The following is a 24,024-nucleotide window of genomic DNA, read 5'->3' on the forward strand; positions in this document are numbered from 1 at the left end:
ACGAAGTAGCTTCTTTGAATGTGGCCAAATTCTGTTATGCTGTATGCCAAATTAGGCAGACTCTTTAACTGTCCACTGACAATCCACTACTAATAGTAGTATATTAATTTGTTGTTTATTTTTTAATGATAATTATTGTTTTTAATGCTTTTATTTGTAATGCTGGTCTGTGACCGTAATAAAAATTGATTGATTGTAAATTGAAAATGGAAGAGGAAAATAGGTATAGATAGCTGTGTTCTGGTGTGAATAAAATAGAGTATGCTGGCTGTTGTAATAAATATGATGTGTGGGTAGGAATTAGGCTAGGTTTGCAGAGATGTGCTACACATTAGAATCAGTTTCAGTGTGTTGTAAGGACCTTAAAGAGATTGGCGGAGGAGAGATCAGTGCAAGATATTATGGTGGGGTCACATATTGGCACTGGGAAAAGCAGGGAAAAATACAGTGTGCAATACTGGAAATTGTTCAGAGCTATCTTGTTTTATTTCAGATAAGATGGAGAACTACTTTATTACAACAGTGTGTTTTGCTGCTGACCTATGTTGTAATTATACTGGAAGCAGTGCCTATAGATGTAGACAAGACAAAAGTACAGGAGCAAGAAAAAGACAGCGCAACAGTAGATAATCCGGTAAGTCATTTAAATAAATGTGGTTTTCTTAATAGTGGCTTTTTAAATAATGCAATATTTCAGACTAGAATGTAATACACTGCTGGTGTTAGTGTCCTCTGTGTGGCATACAGATCAGCTGCATCTAGGTATTTCCCTATTAGCTTTTGGGAATATTAAGCCAAAGAAAGCCAAGATGAAAAAGTTAAATAAAAGCAAAGTGATGTTTAAAGCATTGTCCTTGGCCAGGGGTGGGGAACCTTGGCTCTTTTATGATTTGTGGACTTCAACTCCCAGAATTCCTGAGCCAGCCATGCTATAAGGTTATTTCTCATTTAATATGCTTAATTATAGCCAGGGTGGTCTAGACTCTAGTGGGTTAAGGCAGGGGTCCCCAGCCTGTGGGCTGCAGCCTACTAGTGGGCCATGAGGGGTTTGCAACTGGGGCACAGAAACAGCTGGTGAGCTCATGAGCTCCATTTAAGTGAGCAGTAGGTACAAATGGAGCTGTGCACGTGCACTTGCATGGAACCATCCCCCATTCCCCCCCCCTCAGTCCATAAAGCCGGAAACATTGGGGAACTCTGGCTTAAAGCACCAGGCTAGGAAGCAGGAGACTGTGAGTTCAAGTCCTGCTTTAGCCATGAACAGCCAGCTGGATGACTTTGGACCAACTACTCTCTCTCTCTCTCAGCCCAATCTACCTCACAAGGTTGTTGTGGGGAGTATAGGAGAAGGAAGGTGTGCTGTTTTAATCATGTGACTGCACCGACCGTAATGTTGAGGATTGATCCGAACTACCACTTGTTCGGTCTGGTCATAATTTTGAATGGTTATTGAATAAATGGCTGTTAAGTGAGGGACATTTGTAAATGCTAGAATTTGAGCTAATCCCATCCTAGGTGGGAAAAAAGAATACTTTTCAAAAAGCAGAGATAGGGAAATTAGGCATATGGGGGAGAGTTAAAATGGAGGCGAGCAGGGCAGGGCAGTAGAGTCTCCTATGCTGAAGGGTGCTCTCTCTCTCTCTAGGTCTCTCTCTCCAGAGTTTCTGGAGAACTGTAAAGTCCTCACCTAATGATGGCACAGCCCTCATCTAATGACCACAACTGAGGCTACCAGAACTACTACTGCAAAGCAGCACAGTGACATGATGTGTCACCTAATGACCGCTTTGCTTAGAGACAGAAACCCCGATTCCAGTTAGGACTTTAAAATGAGGGCTATCTGCTATCTGCTCCGTGGTATCCGAAGCAGAACATCCAGATTCAGTCACAGCTTTGTTCCATTCAGTATTGACCTTGTGAACTCTAAAGCTTTCTCCTTCCGTTACGTATTCAAGATGGACAGTGAATAATATTTGTATGTTACTTATATGTAAGGGTGTAGGTCTGTATATACATATGCTGTATATAGTATGTTTTAAATGTGTTGTGTATGTGTACACTTTGAGAGGAAGCAACTAAATTTAATTTTTAATGTGTGCCATTGTGCCCACAGGAAAAAAATGACAATAAAGGTTATCTGCCTGCCTGCCTGCCTGCCTGCCTGCCTGCCTATCTATCTATCTATCTATCTATCTATCTATCTATCTATCATCTATCTATCTATCTATCTATCTATCTATCTATCTATCTATCTATCTGTTCAGGGGGGAGTTTGACAGGCTGTAATCTTTTTTTGATCTAAGCCACAGGATCCTTGATTTTGGGTTTTAGAGATAAAATTGGTCAAATTCCTCCCATCTTGACTTCTGATCCTGAATTTTTTACAGGGAGATTGGCTTGGTCTACGAAAGCATGTAAAAATGAAAGTAGAAAAATAGGGACCACTACGGTGGGAAGGTAACAGCGTTCTGTGCGCCTTTGGTGTTTAGTCATGCCGGCCACATGACCACAGAGACGTCCTCGGACAAGCGCTGGCTCTTCGGCTTTGAAACGGAGATGAGCACCGGGCCCTAGAGTTGGAAACGACTAGCACACATGTGCGGGGGAACCTTTACCTTTAGGAAAAAATAACATCCAGTAGTTTGGTTTAAACCTCTTTGCAAAGTGGAAGAGACTGTAATTATTTTCCTAAACAACAAAGTTGACCTGGTTAGGAGAAGCAGGCCTTTGCTTTCTGTTGGCAGAAACATTTTAAGAAAGAGTTAATGCATTGAATAAGAACTTGCCAAACATGACTTGCTTCTGAAGGAAGGCTGGCTGAAAAGATTCAAAGCAATCTGGCAGTCTTTAAAAGTGTTTGGAACTGCAAGACCAGTTCCTCAAACCTGGAAAGGTTAGCATTAGCTCGCTTAAGTCTCCATTATAATTTCAGAGAGAAAAGAGAAAAAGTTTTTCTTCTTTCTAGGTGCCAGTAAAATCCAAATTGGCACTTCAAATTGAACTAAATTCATAGGATGTGTGTGTATTTAAAATTCATTGTTGCTGTGTGAATTTGCTACCTCTTCAGCACTGAATAACAAAAGATTGTTTGGTTGTTGGAAAATCAGCAAAGAAAAGAACACCTACTGTAGTTATAATAATATTTTTATAGATAAACGAACATTTCTCATCTCTGCCAGCTAATGGTAATTATATGTGTATATATATATCTTAAAGGAGACTGGATTGTATTATGATGCCTATCTCAGGCAAGTGATAGAGGTTTTGGAGACAGACGCACATTTCAGAGAGAAACTCCAAACAACAAACGTAGAAGATATAAAGGTACGTATAGTAATTAGCAAATTTTAATAAAATGAAAATAATGAGCTGTGTTGTTTTATCTTCACTGTGTTCAGTGAGGGAGAATGTAATCACTATAAATATGTGTGTGAAACAATACTAAATATGTAGTTTCTTTTGGGGGAAAAAATCCCTAAAAGCCAAAACCTACAATTCTGTTTTCAAATAGAAAAAAATCCACAAAAAATAAAATTAATTATTTTGGATCCTGATTTAATTTGTCATATCGATACATCTTTTTCTCATGGAATATTTATCTGAAACTTTTCTACGTTCTGCAATTCTACATTATCTAACTTAATTTAATTTAATTTAATTTATTAATATTTCTATACCGCCCTTCTCCCGAAGGACTCAGGGCGGTGTACAGGGCAAGAATAAAACACAAAGCTACAAAAATTAAAAAGTAACTTGCGCAGATACGAATAGCAACTGGGTTCTCACATTGCTAAGCCAAAATATAGTATGTGGATTTGATTAAATACATTATGTGAACCTAGCAATTCTGATCTATAAACTATGATTTATTACTTAGTATTATGTATAAGCTCAGGTTATTTCCCCAACCCATATCATGCAGCCTTCAGCAATTGCTGAACACAACTCCCAATACTTGGTCCAGATGACAATTGGGGAGGTGGACTGAGACATTTATTGCAGAATGCGGCCGCGCGGGTAGTGATGGGAGCATCCCGATGCTCCCACATTACACCCCTCCTGCGTGAGCTGCATTGGTTACCGGTTGTCTTCCAGGTGAGATTTCAGGTGCTGGTACTTACCTTTAAAGCCTTACATGGCCTAGGCCCGGGATATTTGCAGGTCCGTCTGCTGGCGGGGACGACTTCCCATCGCCCAGTGCGCTCACACAGAGAGGGCCTCCTCAGGGTGCCGCTAGACAATGTCGGCTGGCGACCCCCAGGGGGAGGGCCTTCTCTGTGGGAGCACCAGCCCTGTGGAACCAACTCCCCCTTGAGCTCTGGATGGCCCTGGATCTCTGGTCCTTTCGCCGCGACCTCAAAACTTTCCTTTTTCATCAGGCTGACCTGGACTGACGATGGGTTTTTAAAATGTTTTAATTTTTAATTGTTTAGTTAATTGATTTTGGGGCTGTTTATTTAATTTCTCTTAACTTTTGTATTGTTGTTTTTATTGTTGTTAGCCGCCCTGAGTCCTTCGGGAGATAGGGCGGCATATAAGTCCCATAAATAAATAAATAAATAAATAAATAAATAAATAAATAAATAAATAAATAAATAAATAAATATTGATTTATAAAACCCATCTTACCTGTAGGTAATGCTGGGCAGCTTAAAATCATATATATATGTATGTATGTATATGTACTATATATGTACATGTACTGTAAATGGATATGGATATATGTATAAAAACATAAGTGAGTGCCAACCACTAAAATCCAATTACAGAGTGGGGAGGAAGGACAGCTCAACAACATCTGGAGGGCCATATTCAATGTCTAAATTAAGTCTAAGTAGCACTGCAAGCATGGGCTCAGATTTTTGGCAACTGGATATAGTAATCATTGTTTAATACAGAAGCAGCCTAAAGAGGAGCCTTTTTATTCCTTAGGAACATACCCCACAAAATGTCTTTTAATTTATATTGTGTTTATATTAAATGTATAAAAGTATATATGTATGTGTCCATGCCAGTGCACCTGTAGTGCAGAGTAACTACTACAGTACTAACTGGAGTATTTTGAAGAGTTTTAGAAATACTTTATAATCTCCTGGAGTTCTTTTATTATTTCTGTATGCAATCTTCTTCCACTACTCTGGAACAAATTTCTTATCCAGATTAAAATATCAACTAATTCTTACTTTCCTATGCAAGGGAGTAATTTTGCCTGTTTTCTGATGTATTTCAGCCAGAGGTGGAAACACCAGGCCAATTGAAAGTATCTAGCTTTGTGATGCTGTTTGATGTTCAATGACTAATAAGCAGCAGCCCACTTCAAGTGAGGACTGATTTTCCTTTCTAACTCAGCGTGAAAAAAACAACAGCTGAGACATAGTGTTGGGAAACTACCTGTGAAATTAATGTTAAATAAAAAAACGTTATTGATCAATCTTTTGCATCTTAATAAGCCAGATCATCTCAATATCAAGTTATGACTTGTTACAGCCAAATTACAGCATGTGTTTTTGGAGTCATCCACTCCACAAAGATTTCAGTTCAAAAAAGATATGATGGTCTAATCCAGAGTGATTGTGATGTAGAAGACGCTGCATATTTTCAATTGTAGTCTAAATAAGATTGCTTAAAAATACTGCAAGTGGCACATCTATTAAAATGTTTCAGAGAAAGCAGAAATTGTTGTTAGTGCTGAAGGCTCTGCCTTTGGAGCGGTGCCTCAAAAATCTGTCTGAGAGCTGAAAAATGGATTATTTTATTGGATTAATCTTGGCTGCCTGAGAATTAGCTTTGGTGAGATGGGAGGATAGATAGATAGATAGATAGATAGATAGATAGATAGATAGATAGATAGATAGATAGATAGATAGATGATAGATAAAAAAGCTTTGCTTGGAGTTTGAAAATTTCAGATCTTGGTTTCTCTTAAGACAATGTAATGTTATTTTACTTTGTGCATTCAGTTATAGATGGTAACCAATGAAATTACCCTCTAGAAAAATAATTGTGGTGACTTTTATTGTTAACAGAATGGAAAGTTAAGCAAAGAGCTAGACTTAGTTGGCCATAAGGTGAGAACAAAACTGGATGAACTAAAAAGGCAGGAAGTTGCAAGATTAAGGATGTTAATCAAAGCCAAGATGGATGCATATCAAGGTAAGTAGACAAAAGGGAAAAAATGGATGAATTGGCAATAATGTTTCAGTTTTCACCTTCATTTACAGCTATGTTTGAATCAGATAAAACTGTGTTCCTCTGTTTTTCTTGATTTCATTACTTATTCTTGTTTTCTTCAGAAATTAAGGGTGAGAATGACAAGCTAGTTCTGAAGAAACAACACCTGCAAAATAAATTGCTTGACATTGAATTAGTTTTAAGAAGAAAGTTTCCATTGTGACATTGCCATATAGCTTTGTGTTATTTTTAAATTAACTATTCAAGTAAATCTCTGTATAGGAGGAATAACAGTTTTTAAATAATAATCCATATTTTCAAACTCGTGAAAATTTATCATGTGTAATGAGAACTTAACTTTGATTGTGGAACACTTGTCTTGTCTACAGCAGATGGTAGAAATTAACATCTTGTCTACAGCAGATGGTAGAAATTAAGTGACCTTGGCCGATTTCAAAAAGTTAAATAGTCAGACCTGGATAGAGTTTAAATGGGACCCTACCGGGGAGTCCTGGGTCTATAGACCAAAGTGGAAAATCCCAAAATGCAACAATCCAGAACCAGGCAATGGCAAACCACTTCCATATTGACATCAGAAAAACAGTACAATGCATGTCAACACCAGAAACCAAGTCGAAGAGTTAGGACCAGTTTAAACAATCATCCTTTTACATTTCTTTTTCCTTCTCTTATTTTGACTAAATCTATTCCATTTCAAAACATATCACTACACTGCAGGTCACTTCACAAATATTATGAAGATGGAGTGGGGTATAGGAAGAAAGCACTTCATACCCAACCAGTGTTGCCTTAATGGAATTCAGAAAATTGTATATCAATTTTTTAACTCTCTGATCATACCCAAATAAGGAATAATAAATAATATTACCAATAAAATATTGTTACTTTAAAATCTATTTTCTTCATCTTATGAAGAGCCCCCCCCAAAGGTATAATTCTTTGGAGAGGGATAGGATTATAATTTACTGATTGGAAATGGTTAGTGTCTTTATTTCCTTAGTAAGAATTGTTTGGTGTATTAAAAAAAATCTGTGGGAAAATAATTTGATAATTTAATAATTTAATTTGTAGCTGCGAACCTGCATCTTGCTTGGATTGCATAGCATATCATCAAGTAGCAAATGTAGAGACATTCTTCTCTAAAAATGTTGTCATACTTTAAGAACACTGGACATACCTTCTTTTATATATATATATTTAAACACCCAAGCTCTGTCGTTTGCAACCTAAATTTATTCATAATCTCAAGCATCCAATGCTGGTCCAGTTATACAGGTTTTTCTGTCTCTTGTTGATAGCTTTTCCTAACTGGCGTATATTCTCATTTGCTCTAAACCTTGACCCTGTGGTTAAGGTCAAGCAGATTTTTATAATCTCCACATAAATAGGTGTTAAGCTAACTGAGAAATTGTCTTGAGATTAGAGGGAAGAATCGCCCTGGCTGATTTGACCTGTCCTGAGCGGGCCTATTATCCTCGCATGACATGGAGGAAGTCATGCTCTTACCAGGATTGAAAATCAATTCAAGATCTGGACTAGTCAGTTTTTATATCTGGAGTCTGTGGGTACGTGTATCTTTCTGATGTGTGCTGGTGGCAACAACAACAACAACACCTTGTTGAGACCTACTTTTTACATCGGCTGGGCATTTTTCATCAAATTTAAAACCTCCCTTGAACCTTATGAGTGCTGTAGGTTGTGAATATCTTCTTAAAATATGAATTGTCTTTTAAAATATGCTCTTGAATTCTACCCAGTTCTTGTTGTATTGTACCTATCAATGTAGTCACCACAGTTCTGTTTTTGTGTGGGTTGCTTTTAGATTCTGGCATAGACCATCAAGCTCTTCTCAAACAGTTTGAGCATCTGAACCATCACAACCCTCACACTTTTGAAGTTAAAGATTTAGACATGCTAATCAAAGCTGTAAGTGTTCAGCAAATATTTTCTCAGATGCTTGTTTGCTCTTTTTTTAAAAAAATTATACTGGTCTGCAATTCTCTCTCTTAATTTGTCAGTATTAAATATCTTTCATAGATATCTCAGGAATCTTAACTTGGAACTCAATTTGAATCCATAATATAATGTTGTGTTACACAAGATTTGTGCACTTAATAAGTGCCCCCCACCCATCTGCTCATGTTCCTTATAGTGCATCATGGAATTAATGTTCTCATGCCAATATAAGCACCTTTATATTTTTACTAAGTCTTTAAACCGTTAAACTGAGCCAATTTAATTCCTTCTCACATTTTGTTATACTTGGAAGAAACTTTATATTAGTCAACCAATATTGGTTTACTGGATTAACAATCTGCTTAATTAATATTCAAATCAGTTTAAATGTACTCAGTTTTCTGAATAATAGTATAGTTTATTTTGCAGTGTTAGAAAGGTATAATCATTTGCAACTTAAAAATCATTCTGTGATGGCAGGAAAAGCTTCTTCAATGCAGCAGATCCTGAATAGCTTTAAAATATAATTAAGTATATATTTGTTTAACATCTGCTCCACAGATAAGTGAACTATTGCATTTATTAACTTATTAATAAAAACTTTTTTTAAAAAAAGATGGTCTTCCATCAGGCAACAGAATTGCAGATATGAAAAGCATAGTTGAAATAAACGAATGGATAAATGAATGTGTAAAGATAGGTTGTAGAGAGAGGTGGAGTAACAGCTAAGCCACCAGGCCAGAAACTGGGAGACTGTAAGTTCTATTCCCACTTTGGTCCAGTCATCTATCTCAGCCCCAGGAAGGAAGCAATGGCAAACTTCTTCAGGCAATCTCCGAGAATCAGGAAAGGTTGAACAGAAAAATAAAGATAGGGCATATTTCCATGAAGGAAGCTGTGCTAGTCCCTGCATGCAGGAGGGAAAGAGGAAGTTAATGCCCTTCTCTTCCCATCTCAGTAGCAAGAAAACAATTTTGTTTGTCCACATCTTACAGGTCCATGTTTATGGAGATTCTCAGTCATCCGGGTCATGGTTGGCTAAAGGTGCTTTTTCAAAAGGCAACTAGACTTTGTTTTTCCTTGAAACTGTTTTGCTTCCCATCCAAGAAGCTTCTTCAGTTCTTATTGAATGGTAAAGGATAGGAGGATTGCTGCAAAGGATATAAATCCTTCCATCCTCCACCATTCAGCCAGAACTGAAGAAGCTTGTTAGATGAGAAGCAAAACATCTTCAAGGAAAAACGAAGTCCAGTTGACTTTTGAAAAGGCACTTTTGGAATTTACAGGTCCATGATCAGTGCTTCTGTCTTGTAGGCCATCAAAAGAATGGTTGAAAGCCACAGATTGCGCATATATTTATTACTTATTATTAGACCTCACCCCCACCTTTATTACTTTGTAACTCAAAGTGGTGAACATATCTAATATTCCTTCCTCCTCCTCCTATTTTCCCTGCAACAACAACCCCCATGAGGAGGGTTGGGTTGAGAGAGAATGACTGGCCCAAAATCACACAGCTGGTTTTTCATGCCTAAGTCAGGACTAGAACTCAAGTCTCCTAATTTCTAGACTAGCACCTTCAACACTACCCAAACTGGATTATTTACAGATAAATGATCCAAATCTAAATGCACAAACTCTTTTGAGTGAAAGTCTATACTTTGAGTGATGTGCTGGGAGCTGCATTTCAAAAACTCGGCAAGGGTTCAAGACTAATTACCGTAATTAAATATTTAATGTGTCTATGCCTATCTCTAATAATTTTAACAAATTTGGGAGTGTTTGGGGTCTGCATTCAAAGCATGGTGAGTCCAAATGGCACCCCTTTACTTTAAAGATTTTTGTCTATTCTACTTTTATTGTTTTTAGAAATAATTTATCTTTTATGATTTTATTGCTTTTAATGTTGTAAGCCACCCCAGAGTTGCTTCAAAGCAAGATGGGCAGCAAAGAAATGTAATAAATAATAAAATAAAATAAAGTGTGCAGGGCCGGTCAGTTTAATTGTGACAGTAACTGTGTTAACAATCACACTTCGAAATAAGTCAGTTTTGTTATTCCTATTTTGTAGAGATGGAGGCAGAGGCATAAAAAATGAGCTTTTAGCACCCCCTAGTGTCAGTAATATTTACTATGGGATATTTGATGATGAGAATTGCTGTAAGCACCATGTACTACTTACTGTACTGTATACTTCCATAAATGAAGCAGGGATTGAGGAAATAGTGCTGAATTTTCTCTGTGGGAGACAACTAAAGTATTAAAAGCATTATATAAGATGTTGAAAAGTATTAAGGAATTAATGCTCATTATCATTAAAGAATCTAATTTAAAAAATTAGATTAGTAAAAAGAATTAGAATTAGGGTTGAATTCTGGAGTCCTTGGTGCTCTTTGAGTTTAGTTGTTTGCTTGCAGAAGTGTCATTACACAACTACATAACATCATCAGTCACTTAGTGAAACTGCAATTTTGCCTATGATCTTACTTTAGCTTTCTTTGCTTTAGAGACATGTGAAGGTTGCAAATGTGAGGATTGGTCATAAAGTTATTTTTTCATCATTGTTGTGTTTGTGAAAGGTTGTAGAACAAGGCAGTCACTAAATGAAAACTACATGTAAGTTTAGATAGTATGGCTAAGAATTTCTTATACTACATAATTACTTTAAGTCTAGATGCAGTGAAGATATTTTGTATACAACAATAATTCTAAGTTTCTTCATATCTTCATTTTCTGCTAATCTGAAGGAGATGGTGGTTGTTTGGGAATTTATTGTTCAGGAATTCTTTACAAACTTGGATATATCCCGAGAAAAATGTCCTGAGGGAGACAAGAAGATGGCCTGGTCAAACGGGAATTTCTCAATGCTGCTTAGCTCAATGTTTATCTTCTCTCTAGGAAAAAAAAAGAGGTTTTTCCCCCCTAATCTTTAACTCTTCTTATTTGCAGGCTACACATGACTTAGAAAACTATGACAATACCCGTCATGAGGAGTTTAAAAAGTATGAGATGATGAAAGAACATGAAAGGAGAGAATATTTAAAAACACTGGATGAAGATAAGAGGCGCCAAGAAGAAGCAAAATATGAGGAAATGAAAAAAAAGCACAATGATCACCCCAAGGTTAACCATCCTGTAAGTTCGCTGTTTTTACCCACACTGTATAAAGTGTATTTGTTTATATATTTTTATTTTTATCAAATTTAAATGGCTACCCATCTCACACAAAGTCTCTCTGGGTAGTGTAGAATGACCCCAACAATTAAAACATTAGTCCTTCAGGAGAAGGGCGGTATACAAATAATAATAATAATAATAATAATAATAATAATAATAATAATAATAATAATAATAATAATAATAATAATAATAATATGAAAGCCATTTAAAACAAAGATAAATTAAAGAAAAACAATGTGATGAAAGGGAACACATCAAATAAAATTTCTATTTTGGTCATACACCAGGATAATGGAACTCATCAGAATTTTATACATGTTGGCAGGGATCCTTAGGCTTACTGAAAAAGTCAAGCTCACCAAAGTCAGTTAAATGGATACTAAATCATTTATATTTTCATTTATTTCAATATCACTTCAATATCATGGCAGTGTTTATCACGTTAAAATATTACAGTTTTTGAGCTTGACTTTTGGTCATTGATTTCATTAAGCTTTTAGACCATAACCCAGTATAAATGCCATTTCCTATGCTTCCCACACAATTATTTCTCAACTAATTAGGACATTTTAAAAATGGAAAGATTCTGGGCTTTTTCAAAAATATCTATACTGCTCAAAAAAATAAAGGGAACACTTAAACAACACAATGTACTGTATTTAATAGTAGGATGTCTTATCTTGTGTTCCCTTTGTTTTTTTGAGCAGTATATATTTTTCACTTTTTGTGGAAACTGCAGTGTGACTAAATTCTACCCATCTTTTTGTCAAAATGATGTCAATCCTACATACGTATTGCGGAAGGATTGAAATTGTTTTAAGGGTGAATATAAAATATGTTTTATATCTGTAAAGCTTTATAGTTTTCTGTGACCATAAGAATTTATACTAAAGATGCAGAGAAATAATGTATCACAGTCTTTTCCTTGCAAGGTACGTGTCAAACAAACAAAAAAAACCCCACCAAAGAGTGCTTGGGGGAAAATTAACTAGATTTTGAAGTCCTTTGGGTAACATAGTGTGATTTTAATTCTTTTAATTTAAAAGCTTCTGTGAAATCATTTGCACAAATGGTGTTCATTATTAACTTTCAGGGAAGTAAAGACCAACTGAAAGAGGTATGGGAGGAAGCAGATGGCCTAGATCCTAATGATTTTGATGCGAAGACTTTTTTCAAGTTGCATGGTAAGATTTATAGTTAAAAACATTAGAAAATAGAATTATCACAACATTGACAATCTTTTGCACTTTTCAGACTGACAAATGTATCTTGGCATGTGCTTTTCTAGAGAACTTCAACAGATGCACGAAATGTTTTTTTTCATATACTGTATAACCCAACTACATACATACATATTATATATACATACACACACACACACACACTATATATATATATATATATATATATATATATATATATATATATATATATATATATATATGTTTTCGTACACACACACACACACACACACACACACACACACACACACATTGTTGTACATGGGTTTGTGTTCACTTTTCCTAATCAGATAGCCCACCATATGACTTGAAGCAACATATACAAATATTAAAGTGGAATTGATTGTGTTCTAGAGTTATGGACGGGTGTCTCTGTAATTTATATTTACATGCCTTTTTTAACAGATGTCAATGCTGATGGTTTTCTGGATGAACAGGAATTAGAAGCTCTATTTACTAGGGAGGTAAATATGTTGTCATATTTAATTAAATATATCATAAACTCTAATACGATTTGTACAAAACAGAATAGTAATACTATTTCTATAGGTATTCTTTGGGGCACTTGTAACAATTGAAGGATCATTTACATTAACAAATACAGTGAATGTCAGCAAAATATTTAACATAGGTTGTCATCAGTATCTACTATTTCAGATATTAATTGAATAATAAAAAACAGCTTATGAATTGATTTCAGTAGTACTGAATGTCACTAGAGTGATATATCTTAATCTAAGCAGGCTCCCCCATCATTTTGGGCTTTCATAAACTAATGAGAAGTACATTCAAAATATCTGGCAGTCATTAAGCTCAGATTAGCAGTATTGTGTAAATGTCCCATAATTATGCATATGTATTCAAGAATAAAAAAGGGACGCGGTGGCTCAGTGGGTTAGGACGCTGAGCTTGTTGATCAGAAGGTCGGCAGTTTGGCGGGTCAAATCCCGAGTGCCGTGTAACAGAGTGAGCGCCTGTTACTCGTCCCAGCTTCTGCCAACCTAGCAGTTCAAAAGAACGTAAAAATGCAAGTAGAAAAATAGGGACCACTACGGTGGGAAGGTAACAGTGTTCCGTGTGCCTTTGGCGTCTAGTCATGCTGGCCACATGACCACAGAGACATCCTCGGACAAACGCTGGCCTTCGGCTTTGAAACAGAGATGAGCACCGGCCCCTAGAGTTGGAAATGACTAGCACGCATGTGCGGGGGAACCCTTACCTTTACCTTTTTATTCAAGGATATGTGGGTTGTTTGAGTATAGATGGAAGATTAATTCCTCAATTTCTTAATAATTTAGTCATCTTTAACATTGAAGTTTCAGTGTCCTCTGTCAATCTATACACTAGTAAAACCCCATCAATAAATACCCTTTAACTGCAGGGCAAAACCTTTTGATCCAAGATATCTCAAATGGGCTAAAGTATAGAATGCATCTAAAAATCCCAGACTCCTGACTCCCGTGGAACTGAAATTTGGCAAATTTCATAAAACATTTTATGATGTAAACATTGTAATACAGTTTATGATATAATACTAATGTCACAAAACATTTTCTGTGCTGAGGTTTGACTGTGCTGTACACTTCAAAACGGGCTTCTTTCAAGGCACCTCTCTGAATATCTCCAAATGGATTGTTAGATATAAGTATGTGCTATTAAACATTTGAAAGAAAACATTTGTCTCATAAATATCGATTTTTAATCTGTTTTTTTTTGCTGTTTATGAGGTTAATCATACTGTGACTATTTTAACTTTTGCTATACTTTGATATATGTAGTAAGTTGCTGTGAGTTGTCTGTGAGGTGTACGTTTAATAAATAAATATTAAAGCAATGTATTTTCATAATAAATTTGGATGGCCTGTTCAAAACAAATGTCTTGATCTTAGCTAGAGAAAGTCTACGACCCCAAAAATGAAGAGGATGATATGATAGAAATGGAAGAAGAGAGGCTGCGAATGAGAGAACATGTCATGAATGAGGTAAGGTTTAAGGGCACACATTTTACAAATAACTTAGCAAACTTCTTCTGTTGCAGGTATGGCAGCGGAACCTGCATCTAGTCCACAGGATGATTTATGTGGAGCCCATCATTGCTTCCAACCCATATTTCACACGTAAAATTTTTTAACAAGTAAACAAGATACCTTCTGATAGCTCCAGTTCTGTATTTATGACACTTTATTATGACTGTCTGACTGTTTCCATGAACCACTGGTTTGTGCATTATATTCATTCAAATTGTCAGGATTTTTAGACAGGAGGTAAAAAATAACAGGCATGATTTCGTTCCTACATGAATACAGAGTCCGTGTATGACAAAATCCTCATAGGCCGTGGCAGAATGCTGACCCTATTCTTCCCTTGAACTTTGTACAGGTAGATTGACAGGTCATTGCAACAAAAGTCTGCTCTGTAATTTTCCTCTTAATTCACATTCAGATTCTATATCTCCGTGGTGGCGAACCTATGGCACATGTGCCACAGGTGGCACGCAGAGCCCTCTCTGTGGGCACACGCACCGTTGCCCCAGTCCTAAGCCTTCAGCTGGGTTTTATAAAACCTTTTCACTTTAGGCCTCCGCCACTGTGCAAAAAATAAAAAAGGTTCAATCAATCAGTCAATTTCAACTTCTCGCGGGGAAAAAAAAGATCTTGCAAAGTTGGAATTGATTGAACTTTTTAGTCCCACCCAGTCTGCCGTTACCACTGCAGCCACGCCCACCCAATGGGGCATGCCCACCGAATTGGCCACACCCACCCAATAGGCCACACCCACCCGGCACCCGACGATACATAAGAGGGTTTTGGGTTGCAATTTGGGCACTCGGTCTCTAAAAGGTTCACCGTCACTGCTATATCTGTTTGCTTAGTTTTCAAACTGTCGGGCACCTTTGCGTATGGATCTGGAAAGTGCACACAGAGTTTTAGTTTTGTGGACCATCCCAGGACATTGCAAAAAAAAACAAAACCCACATCGTGCAAGCACACCAAGGAGCAAAAGAGGAGAAACAGCTTCTTAGAATAATACAAAGATATTTGTCTGTATTTGGGGCAGTTCTTATTGTAGAGATGGGCATTCAGTGAGATTTAAAGAACTGAATATTAAAAACAGATGTATAAATATGCATTTCAGTAGTGGACTTATTTTCCAAATGTTTCTGAAGATGCCTGTTTCAGAGCTTTCCTGACCCCACCCCAATACAGTGTAACTTTATTACTACATGTCTGTCTATCCTTATATGGCTAGCTTTATTACATAGTTAGCTGTTGAATATCTACTAAAATTGTGCAATGAATAATTGTTTATGAACAGATTGCCTTGGGATGGGAACGTTTGTGTGAATCCAACTTTATTTTTAATCAATAGGAATGCTATTCCAGCTAGTGTTAGGTTGGCATGGTGGTTTTCTTTACCACTTTTTACAGTAAGTATATTTAAAGCTATAAAATTATTAAAACTTCTACCTTTCGTTCAGATTGTTAGACGACCAGCCTATTGTCATTGCGAAAACCAGCTTCCCGATGAACTATTTTTCTTTCACATTCACCATTATTATGCAAATTTGATATTTCTGGTCTGGCTATGTGAGGGGGGGGGAGAGTTGTCTTGTTTTGCTACTTAACAAGAAAAATATTGAATTTTCACATGCTATTGATACTTGAGTAATTCTAAATGTTACAGATAAACTGCACGTATGACATCAGGATGGAAATATTTGCAGCACCCCATGAGATGAGATTAATTTGTGTTTTGCTCCTTGGGCACTTATCAGTTATTCCCATCCCTATTCCCATTACGTTTTATGCAATGTAACTGATCCTAGCTTGTTTTATTGTGTACCAAAATACGGATTTTCTTAAGTAGGGTAGCACTAACCAATTACTTCTGTCACAACTTTTCTGCAATCTTGTTTCCTTTTGTTTTAAGGACTGCAAATAAATAAATTCTATAGCCTAAACTCTGTGTGTGTGTGTGTGTGTGTGTATGTGTATGTGTGTGTGTGTATATATATATATATATATATATATATATATATATATATATATATATATATATATATATATATATATATATATATATATATATATATATATATTTGCTTCTCTTTTAAAAGGTTGACGTTAACAAAGACCGGTTAATCACCTTGGAAGAGTTCATGAGAATTACAGAGAAAAGAGAGTTTTCGGAGCCAGAAAGCTGGGAGGTACAAATGTCACTTTTGAACTAAGACTGATTGTAGTGATCAGCAAATGGCCCAACTGTTTTGAACTTTTAACCATCTCTCTGTTTCTTCTTTTGTATTTATCTGTCATTATTAACGACATTATAAAAAAAATAAAATCTGAACAGTGAGTCTGAGGACACTGGGCATAATTCTCTCTGTGGAGCAACTTCATTGTTTGAAACCGAATGAGCATGCCCATTATGGCCACAGAATTTGAGCAAAGGAGTATTTCTCTCCTTACAGTAATAGTCCATAGTTGCAAAGGAACCTTAAGAGCTTAAGAGCTTCTATTTTATTTCAGGGTACTCAAGGGAAATCATGGGGGTATGAAAACTATGTCTGTGGATAACCATATATTTTCTGGACTCAACTTCATCCAAGGAAAAAGCCAAGTATAGTAGACATAGTTCAGCTTTGTTATTGTTGTGAGGAAGTGCAAACTGTTTTAGAAGCAGCTCAGAAGATGCTCAGACTTAGCTATGTCTATTGTTGGCAGGTGGTCTCTGTTGGGGTTTTCTCTGTGATGTGGTAGACGTCAGTTCTTCTCCCTTTAATGAGGAGGAGGTTGACTGCAATTTGCTTTTTAAATTTACTCCAAAGGCAAATTACTTCCAGGAGTGTACACGCAATAGGGAAATGTGAAGCTGATGGAACAGTAAGGGCAATGTTGAGAAATTGTAGTCCTGCCTTTACTTGGGAGGAATGTTAGAGCGCTCTAAAAGCACAATTTCTCCTTATCCAAATGTAAGCAATCATCAAATATCTTAAATCTTGGGCACCAATACAGATATAGGTGAGTCTGAATTTTTCCCATTGAGCTTTCTTTTAAGGAGTTAAGTTTTGTTGTTCTTGTTTTTGAGACTCTGGACCAGCAGGAGGTCTTCACTGAAGAAGAGCTGAAGCAATTTGAAAGTCACATTTTCCAACAAGAAGATGAATTGCAAAAGAAGGCATTAGAACTTCAGAAAAAGAGGGAAGAGCTAGAACAACAACAAGACTTCCTTCAGGCTCAGAAACAAGAACTTGAAATGGTACAACTAGTTACAAGCTTTCCTTTGCTTGTTTGGAAGCTAGTTCATTTTGCTTTCAGTAAGAAAGACATAGAGCATCACAACTATGCGGTGATGTACAGTGCCTATATAGGTAGTCCTCAACTTATGACCACAACTGAGCCCAAAGCTAAGCGAGAAATTTGTTAAGTGAGTTTTGCCCCATCTCACTTCACATTTGTTAAGTGAATCACTGCAGTTAGTAAGCTAGTCACACAGTTGTTAAGTGAATCTAGCTTCCCCATTCACATGGCTTATCAAAAGGTTGCAAAAGGGGATCACGTGACCCCAGGACACTGCAACCTTCATAAATATGAACCAATTGCCAAGAATCCAAATTCTGATCATGCGACCATGGGGACGCTGCAACGGTCATGTGAAAAATGATCATAAGTCACTTTTTCCAGTGCTGTTGTAACTTTGAGTGGTCACTAAATGAACTAAGTCGAGGATGACCTGCGCTGCCTATACGGGATGGGCTCACTAGTACTGGAGAGACCAAAAGGGCCAGCTCTTTTGATGGGCAAAGTGAATGTCAGATCCTTGGCAGTAACTTCATTTAAAGCACAGGTGGGGAAAGATGTCCCTTTTATGACTTGTGGACTTCAGCTCCCAGAATCCATGAGCTAGCCATGCTGGCTGAGGAATCCTGGGAATTGAAGTCCACAAGTCATAAAGCGGCCATCGTTCCCCACCCCTGACCTAAAGCAAGATTCTTATAGAGTCTCTTTGTTTAAAAAAATGTATTTAAAAGGGAAGCTGAAGAGATTATAAAAATTTCTACAACTGGATTACTTTTGTTTTAGAATCTTTTATTACGTTGTAGGACATAAACTTCCCCCATGTTTAGTGCCCTTCCTCTGAACTGTCTGTCTGTTAACCAGTTCACTAGAGAATGCGCAGTTGTCTATTAGTGTTTTAAAGGTAAAGGTAAAGGTTCCCCCGCACATGTGTGCTAGTCGTTTCCAACTCTAGGGGCCGGTGCTCATCTCCGTTTCAAAGCCGAAGAGCCAGCGCTTGTCCGAGGACGTCTCCGTGGTCATGTGGCCGGCATGACTAGACGCCAAAGGCGCACGGAACGCTGTTACCTTCCCACCGTAGTGGTCCCTATTTTTCTACTTGCATTTTTACGTGCTTTCAAACTGCTAGGTTGGCAGAAGCTGGGACGAGTAACAGGCGCTCACTCTGTTACGCGGCACTCGGGATTCGACCCGCCAAACTGCCGACCTTCTGATCGACAAGCTCAGCGTCCTAACCCACTGAGCCACCGCGTCCCTTAGTGTTTTACGACCACCTAAATCCTCAGGCTGTGCTAGGTGTTATGAGTTAATTAGTTTAATATGTTGTTATTTTGTCCCTTCTGGTACTTTTTGCTTTATTTGCCAAAATAATGTGGTTGGTTTTGAACACTGAGTTCAGGAAAGAGGTGTCCTCTTGTAACTCTGCCCTGTGTGTTTGTGATATGTTTCAGTTTAAGTTCCTGCTTGGTCCATCAAAATTGCAGATTCCGGCTTCTTTTAACTGAAGAATCTGGCTTAGCATGGCAAGAAAGACCAGAAACATAAATGCCAGTTTATTATAAGAAATGAAAATTTTGAGACCTTGCTTTAAATGTTCTCCATCTTGTTACATGTAAATTAACTGTTTTACAGGCCTTTAAACAAATGCAACAGAAGAAGTTACAGCAAGGACATCCCCCTTCAGGTCCAGGTGGAGAACTGAAATTTCAGCCATGTAAGTAACTTTTCTTCCTCCTGCTCTGTTTTTCTTCCATTGGTTGCCTTTTACTTGCCTGCCTAGTAAAAACAAGATAGTAAAATTACCTGCCCTTCCTTCACCACAAGAGTATACAGACAGTCCTCGACCGATGACTATAATGCAGGGGTCTTCAAACTTGGCCCTTTTATGACTTGTGGACTTCAATTCCCAGAATTCCTCAGCCAGGCATGCTCACTGAGGAATTCTGGGAGTTGAAGTCCACAAGTCATAAAAGGGCCAAGTTTGAAGACCCCTGCTATAATGAAACCTGGCCATTACAGTCAGATATCATAACAGCCATGAAGTGAAACACAAATGTGACCTCACTTAATGACCTCCTCATCCCTGCCTTCCCCAATGTGGTCATTAAGAGGGCCATGTGCTCACACAAGGCCCCTGGGAAACCTAATGCAGGCTCTGCCCGGGGCCTGCCCCACAGCCTGAGCACCTGTGCTTTGCATCCCTGAAGGCCTTGGACCCGCTTCCTGCCAGAACCCCACATTCCTTCCCCCCCACACCAATTACTTAGTTACCTTTTACTAGAAATTTCCTCCAGGAATTTTTGGAGCTCATGTTGAGAAGGAGAGCAAGCTGCTCCATCCCTCGGCGTCCACAGGTTATATGGCTGTGTGTCCCACCAGCGAGCATCATGTTCAAAGCTTCTACCATTATATCAGAATAATATGTCAAATAATAGTGTGTATTATATATTTTGTGCAATATTTTATATGTAGATGAAATATTCTGTTCCCTTATGCAAATACTGTTTGTACTTGGACTTTTTCAAAAACATTACTTAATGAGTTTTTGAGCTTTGTATTATGAAACAATTAACATTTAAAAAAAACTTTTTGTGTTACAGCTGTGTCACAATTAGATGGAAATGTGCAAAATCATCCAGTGAGCAGCAATCAGCCGTTAGCGCCAGGAAATATACCAGTGCAAGAAGCAGCTGCTAGATCGGATCATGTCCAGTCTCATCCTTAACCAGTTGTGCCTCGGTTTATACACATTTTGGGGGTGGGTGGGTGAAATAATCAGAGACTAAAAAGAAATGTGAAAAGAAGGATAATTTTAAGTTTCATTTCTCCTGTGGGATTCATATAGGCTTAAAAATCCAAATTCAGTGTGTAGATCTTCAAAGGCACAAATGATATAATACAGGATCCTAAAGTTGTGGATATTCTAGTTTTGTCATTACACATAGGTAGACAAAAGGATATCGTAACTTTTTCCCTGCAGAGTCTTCTTTTTGTCTGAGGTATAATTTGGCTTCCTATCATTTATGCTTTTGAAAATCTTTTTCCTGTTTCTCCTTTAAATCATCTATAGAGATATTGTAAAGAAGAAAGTCTAAGATGAGTAAAACCCCTTAAATTTCTCGAAGTTCTCCATTGGTAATGGGTTTGAAGTTGGAGAAGTTTAGAACTGGTCTAAACAAGAGACAACGCCTCCCACCCCCATTTCAGTTCATGATAATATATTCTTAAAAGTGCCAACACCTTAGAGCTGTAATTTCATGGCTATGGATGAATGAGTTGTAACAATTCCTTTGGTTTTCAATATCCATTGAAAAGAAACATCTGTGATCCAATGTCAGAAAATTCTAATTTTTTAAAAGAAGTGTAATTGCAGCATAGAGCCATGGGAAACAGTGAATGTATCTTCTGTTTTTATAAAAGCATATGAATACCAATGTGAAAATTCTTTACACTGAAATACTGTGCTTGAAGTGCATTGACTTAGCCATCTTTATTGTTGCTAACTAAATGCAGTTCATCGCTGCATTTTGGCTGCAAAGAGGATACTTTTCTTCTCCCTTTTGTAACATGCCAGTTGCATTTATCTCTCTACGAACTACGAAAGGAAGCTCTTTAGAAGCAGAAATATTTTTAGAATTAAGAAAGACCTTGCATTGTTTTTTCATCACAAAAGAGCCATTTCAAAATCATCAGTGAGTTTCCAACAATGTTTGTCAGAAACTGCATTTTGAATGTTATTGAAATACTTAATCACATTACATTATTTGAGAGGACTACAAATATAAAAGGCATGCATACAAACATTCTCCATCATTTTAACACGAATAGAAATGTCCTGACCCTTACAGTTCAAATCCAACTCATTCTTTCAGCTGGTAAATGCATCCACTCCTCCATTATATTAACTTTTATTTTGATGCAAGTACCGTTGATCTAAAGAGAAATGTTTGCTGGTCTAAATTCTCACTTCGTAATAAGACTTAAATTCCAAATTATTTTCTGAAGGTAACATTTCTCTCTGACTGAAGAAAAAGGGGGATGATTAAAAAATAAGAACACAAAGCCATCACTGAAGAATTATAATTACTTTTATTTCCAGGAAATGGAACATAATGTATAATTATTTATATAGGTGTTTTAAAAAAAATACAGTTTTTGTATATAACAAAATGAAAAACACCCTCTTTTCAGTAGAAAAATTAAAAGGGACCCTTGTTAATACTGATTTTGACCTCCAAATGGATTAAATTCTCTTTTATAAAACAATTTTAACTATTAGAAAACCTGTCCTTCCCTGAGCAATCCTTTCAAGCTTTACATTACACAGAACTAGGAAGTTTCCCATTTTGGATCTTATTAAGGACCATGTGACTCCAAGTAGATACTTTGAAGATCCTGTGGAAATTCTCTCTCTCTCTTAGATTAAATGGAATATGTGGGCTCTACCCTGTTCAGTATTTTCCTTCAATCTCACTTACCCAAGGCTGTAATTGAACCCAATGGCAAAATGTGCCAAAAGCAGAATGTAAAGTAGAGGCTCTATAAAATAGTAAGTTCTCACAACTCGCCTCTTACAGTTGGAAAGATAATATTGGATATTTTTTTAATGCAGTCAGCCTATTGTTAGGCTTGTGAATGGAGTTTGTTCCCCTTTTTTAACTCAGCTGGATACTTCTCTATTTGCTATGTGTAGTTCTAGGATACATTGCATGGCATAGGGCAGCCAAATGGAAGGAACCACTGGGAACCCCTTGTTGAATGAATTCTTATTTGGATTATGCAGCTGTAGCCCAAAAGAGTATTCATGGCTTAGTTCTTATTTATTTCTTATACCGAAGACCCAACTAGCCAATCAACAGAAACTTCCACAGAAAGTTTTCTGTTTTCTAGAGTAAACATCTTCAACACATATTGTGAACCTTTCTTGTGGGTTACAAATATGACCTGTAAAAAGGTATCTTCTGTGTTTTATTTGCAGTCGTGCACATGTTTATAGCTCCATTAATACACTGTCCTTTAATTTTATGTGGTATTCATCCCTTTGTTTTAGATTATAAATATAATCAAAGAATTGGATAGTGCGGAATCCAATTCCAGTTATTGTCTTTTTTCAGTTTGCTTCAAAAATGTTCAGATTACCAATGTCTTGTTTTAAATGTCCTATTCCGTACCAAGTAAAATTTGCAAAGAGAGATGGAGTATGATCACCCACAGAGGCCACTGAAATTATTCATAGCACCAGGGAAGCTGACAAATGGGAATGGGATGATGTTTGCCCTGACTATTAAATCAGTTGGAATCTTAGAAGTACTGGGTATAGTTTGAGGGGCTGGTTATAAGGGAAAGTAACTTTCACAGCACAATTTCAAACTGCATACTTTTCCACCCAATTATTGTTAACTGGAATTTGATAGCGGTGGAATTTAGAGTTGAGAAGAGGGGAAGGCCATGAGTTTGAATTATCTACGGGAAGATTTGGCAGTTGCCAAATTGTCTCCTCTTCCAGGCTCCTCATCCCAAAATCACCCATCCAATCACCTGAGCAAAAAAGGAACTGTGAAAATCACTATCCCATTTGCCTTCCCTCAGGAGGGAGCCCCTGGCATTTCAATTCATAAATGCATTGCAAGATAAGTTATATTCATTTCTTAAAGCAATTTGTGTTCAGGTGGTACATTTCTGGTAGTTGCCAATTTATCACGGAAGTAATTGGATTATTATCAGCTTTCCTTTTCCTTGCACAACTTCATCTTGAACCTTATCAGGACAAGAGTACCTTGGATGTAAAGAATGGCAGAGTTGTACATATCCATATGCTCTCAAGTGCAATATTTGTAAGAAGAATGTTGTTCCACTTGTGCTTTGTATAATTTTTAATCAGATTAAATTGAATTCAAACTCAAGTTTCTTTGGTTACTGCTTCCAACTTTTTCTTCTGGTGGCTTTGAATGAAAAAAAAACCCCTATCAAAACCATCTAGAGATCATAAATAAGACTTTAAAAAATAGTGGCATGTTAACAGTCAGTACAACCTATTTCTTAAATTTCTACAGTGCCTCCCTTTGTCAACATACTGGTAATAATGGTTAGATGGTGCTTTAACATTGGATGAAATTGGATGAAATTAAAACATACATATACAAAGCTGCAGTCATACT

At 37.0% G+C, this 24,024-nt stretch overlaps 1 protein-coding gene across 1 annotated transcript in view; it reads left to right on the forward strand.

Annotated features, from left to right (window-relative positions):
* The window catches only part of NUCB2 (nucleobindin 2), a 42,788-nt gene extending 19,019 nt beyond the window's left edge, over nucleotides 1-23,769 (forward strand). The window contains exons 2-13 of the mRNA XM_083348765.1: nucleotides 494-634; nucleotides 3,217-3,324; nucleotides 6,027-6,153; nucleotides 8,015-8,118; nucleotides 11,098-11,283; nucleotides 12,422-12,512; nucleotides 12,975-13,033; nucleotides 14,459-14,551; nucleotides 16,687-16,776; nucleotides 17,658-17,828; nucleotides 19,499-19,580; nucleotides 20,467-23,769. Of these exons, the coding sequence (XP_083204891.1) occupies nucleotides 494-634; nucleotides 3,217-3,324; nucleotides 6,027-6,153; nucleotides 8,015-8,118; nucleotides 11,098-11,283; nucleotides 12,422-12,512; nucleotides 12,975-13,033; nucleotides 14,459-14,551; nucleotides 16,687-16,776; nucleotides 17,658-17,828; nucleotides 19,499-19,580; nucleotides 20,467-20,591 (1,377 nt within the window). The 3' untranslated portion in view covers nucleotides 20,592-23,769. The remainder of the gene's footprint in view (nucleotides 1-493; nucleotides 635-3,216; nucleotides 3,325-6,026; nucleotides 6,154-8,014; nucleotides 8,119-11,097; nucleotides 11,284-12,421; nucleotides 12,513-12,974; nucleotides 13,034-14,458; nucleotides 14,552-16,686; nucleotides 16,777-17,657; nucleotides 17,829-19,498; nucleotides 19,581-20,466) is intronic.
* The last annotated feature ends 255 nt before the right edge of the window (nucleotides 23,770-24,024 follow it).

The sequence above is a fragment of the Vipera ursinii genome (genome assembly GCF_947247035.1).
Source record: "Vipera ursinii genome assembly, chromosome: 1".
Classification (NCBI taxonomy): Eukaryota; Metazoa; Chordata; class Lepidosauria; order Squamata; family Viperidae; genus Vipera; species Vipera ursinii.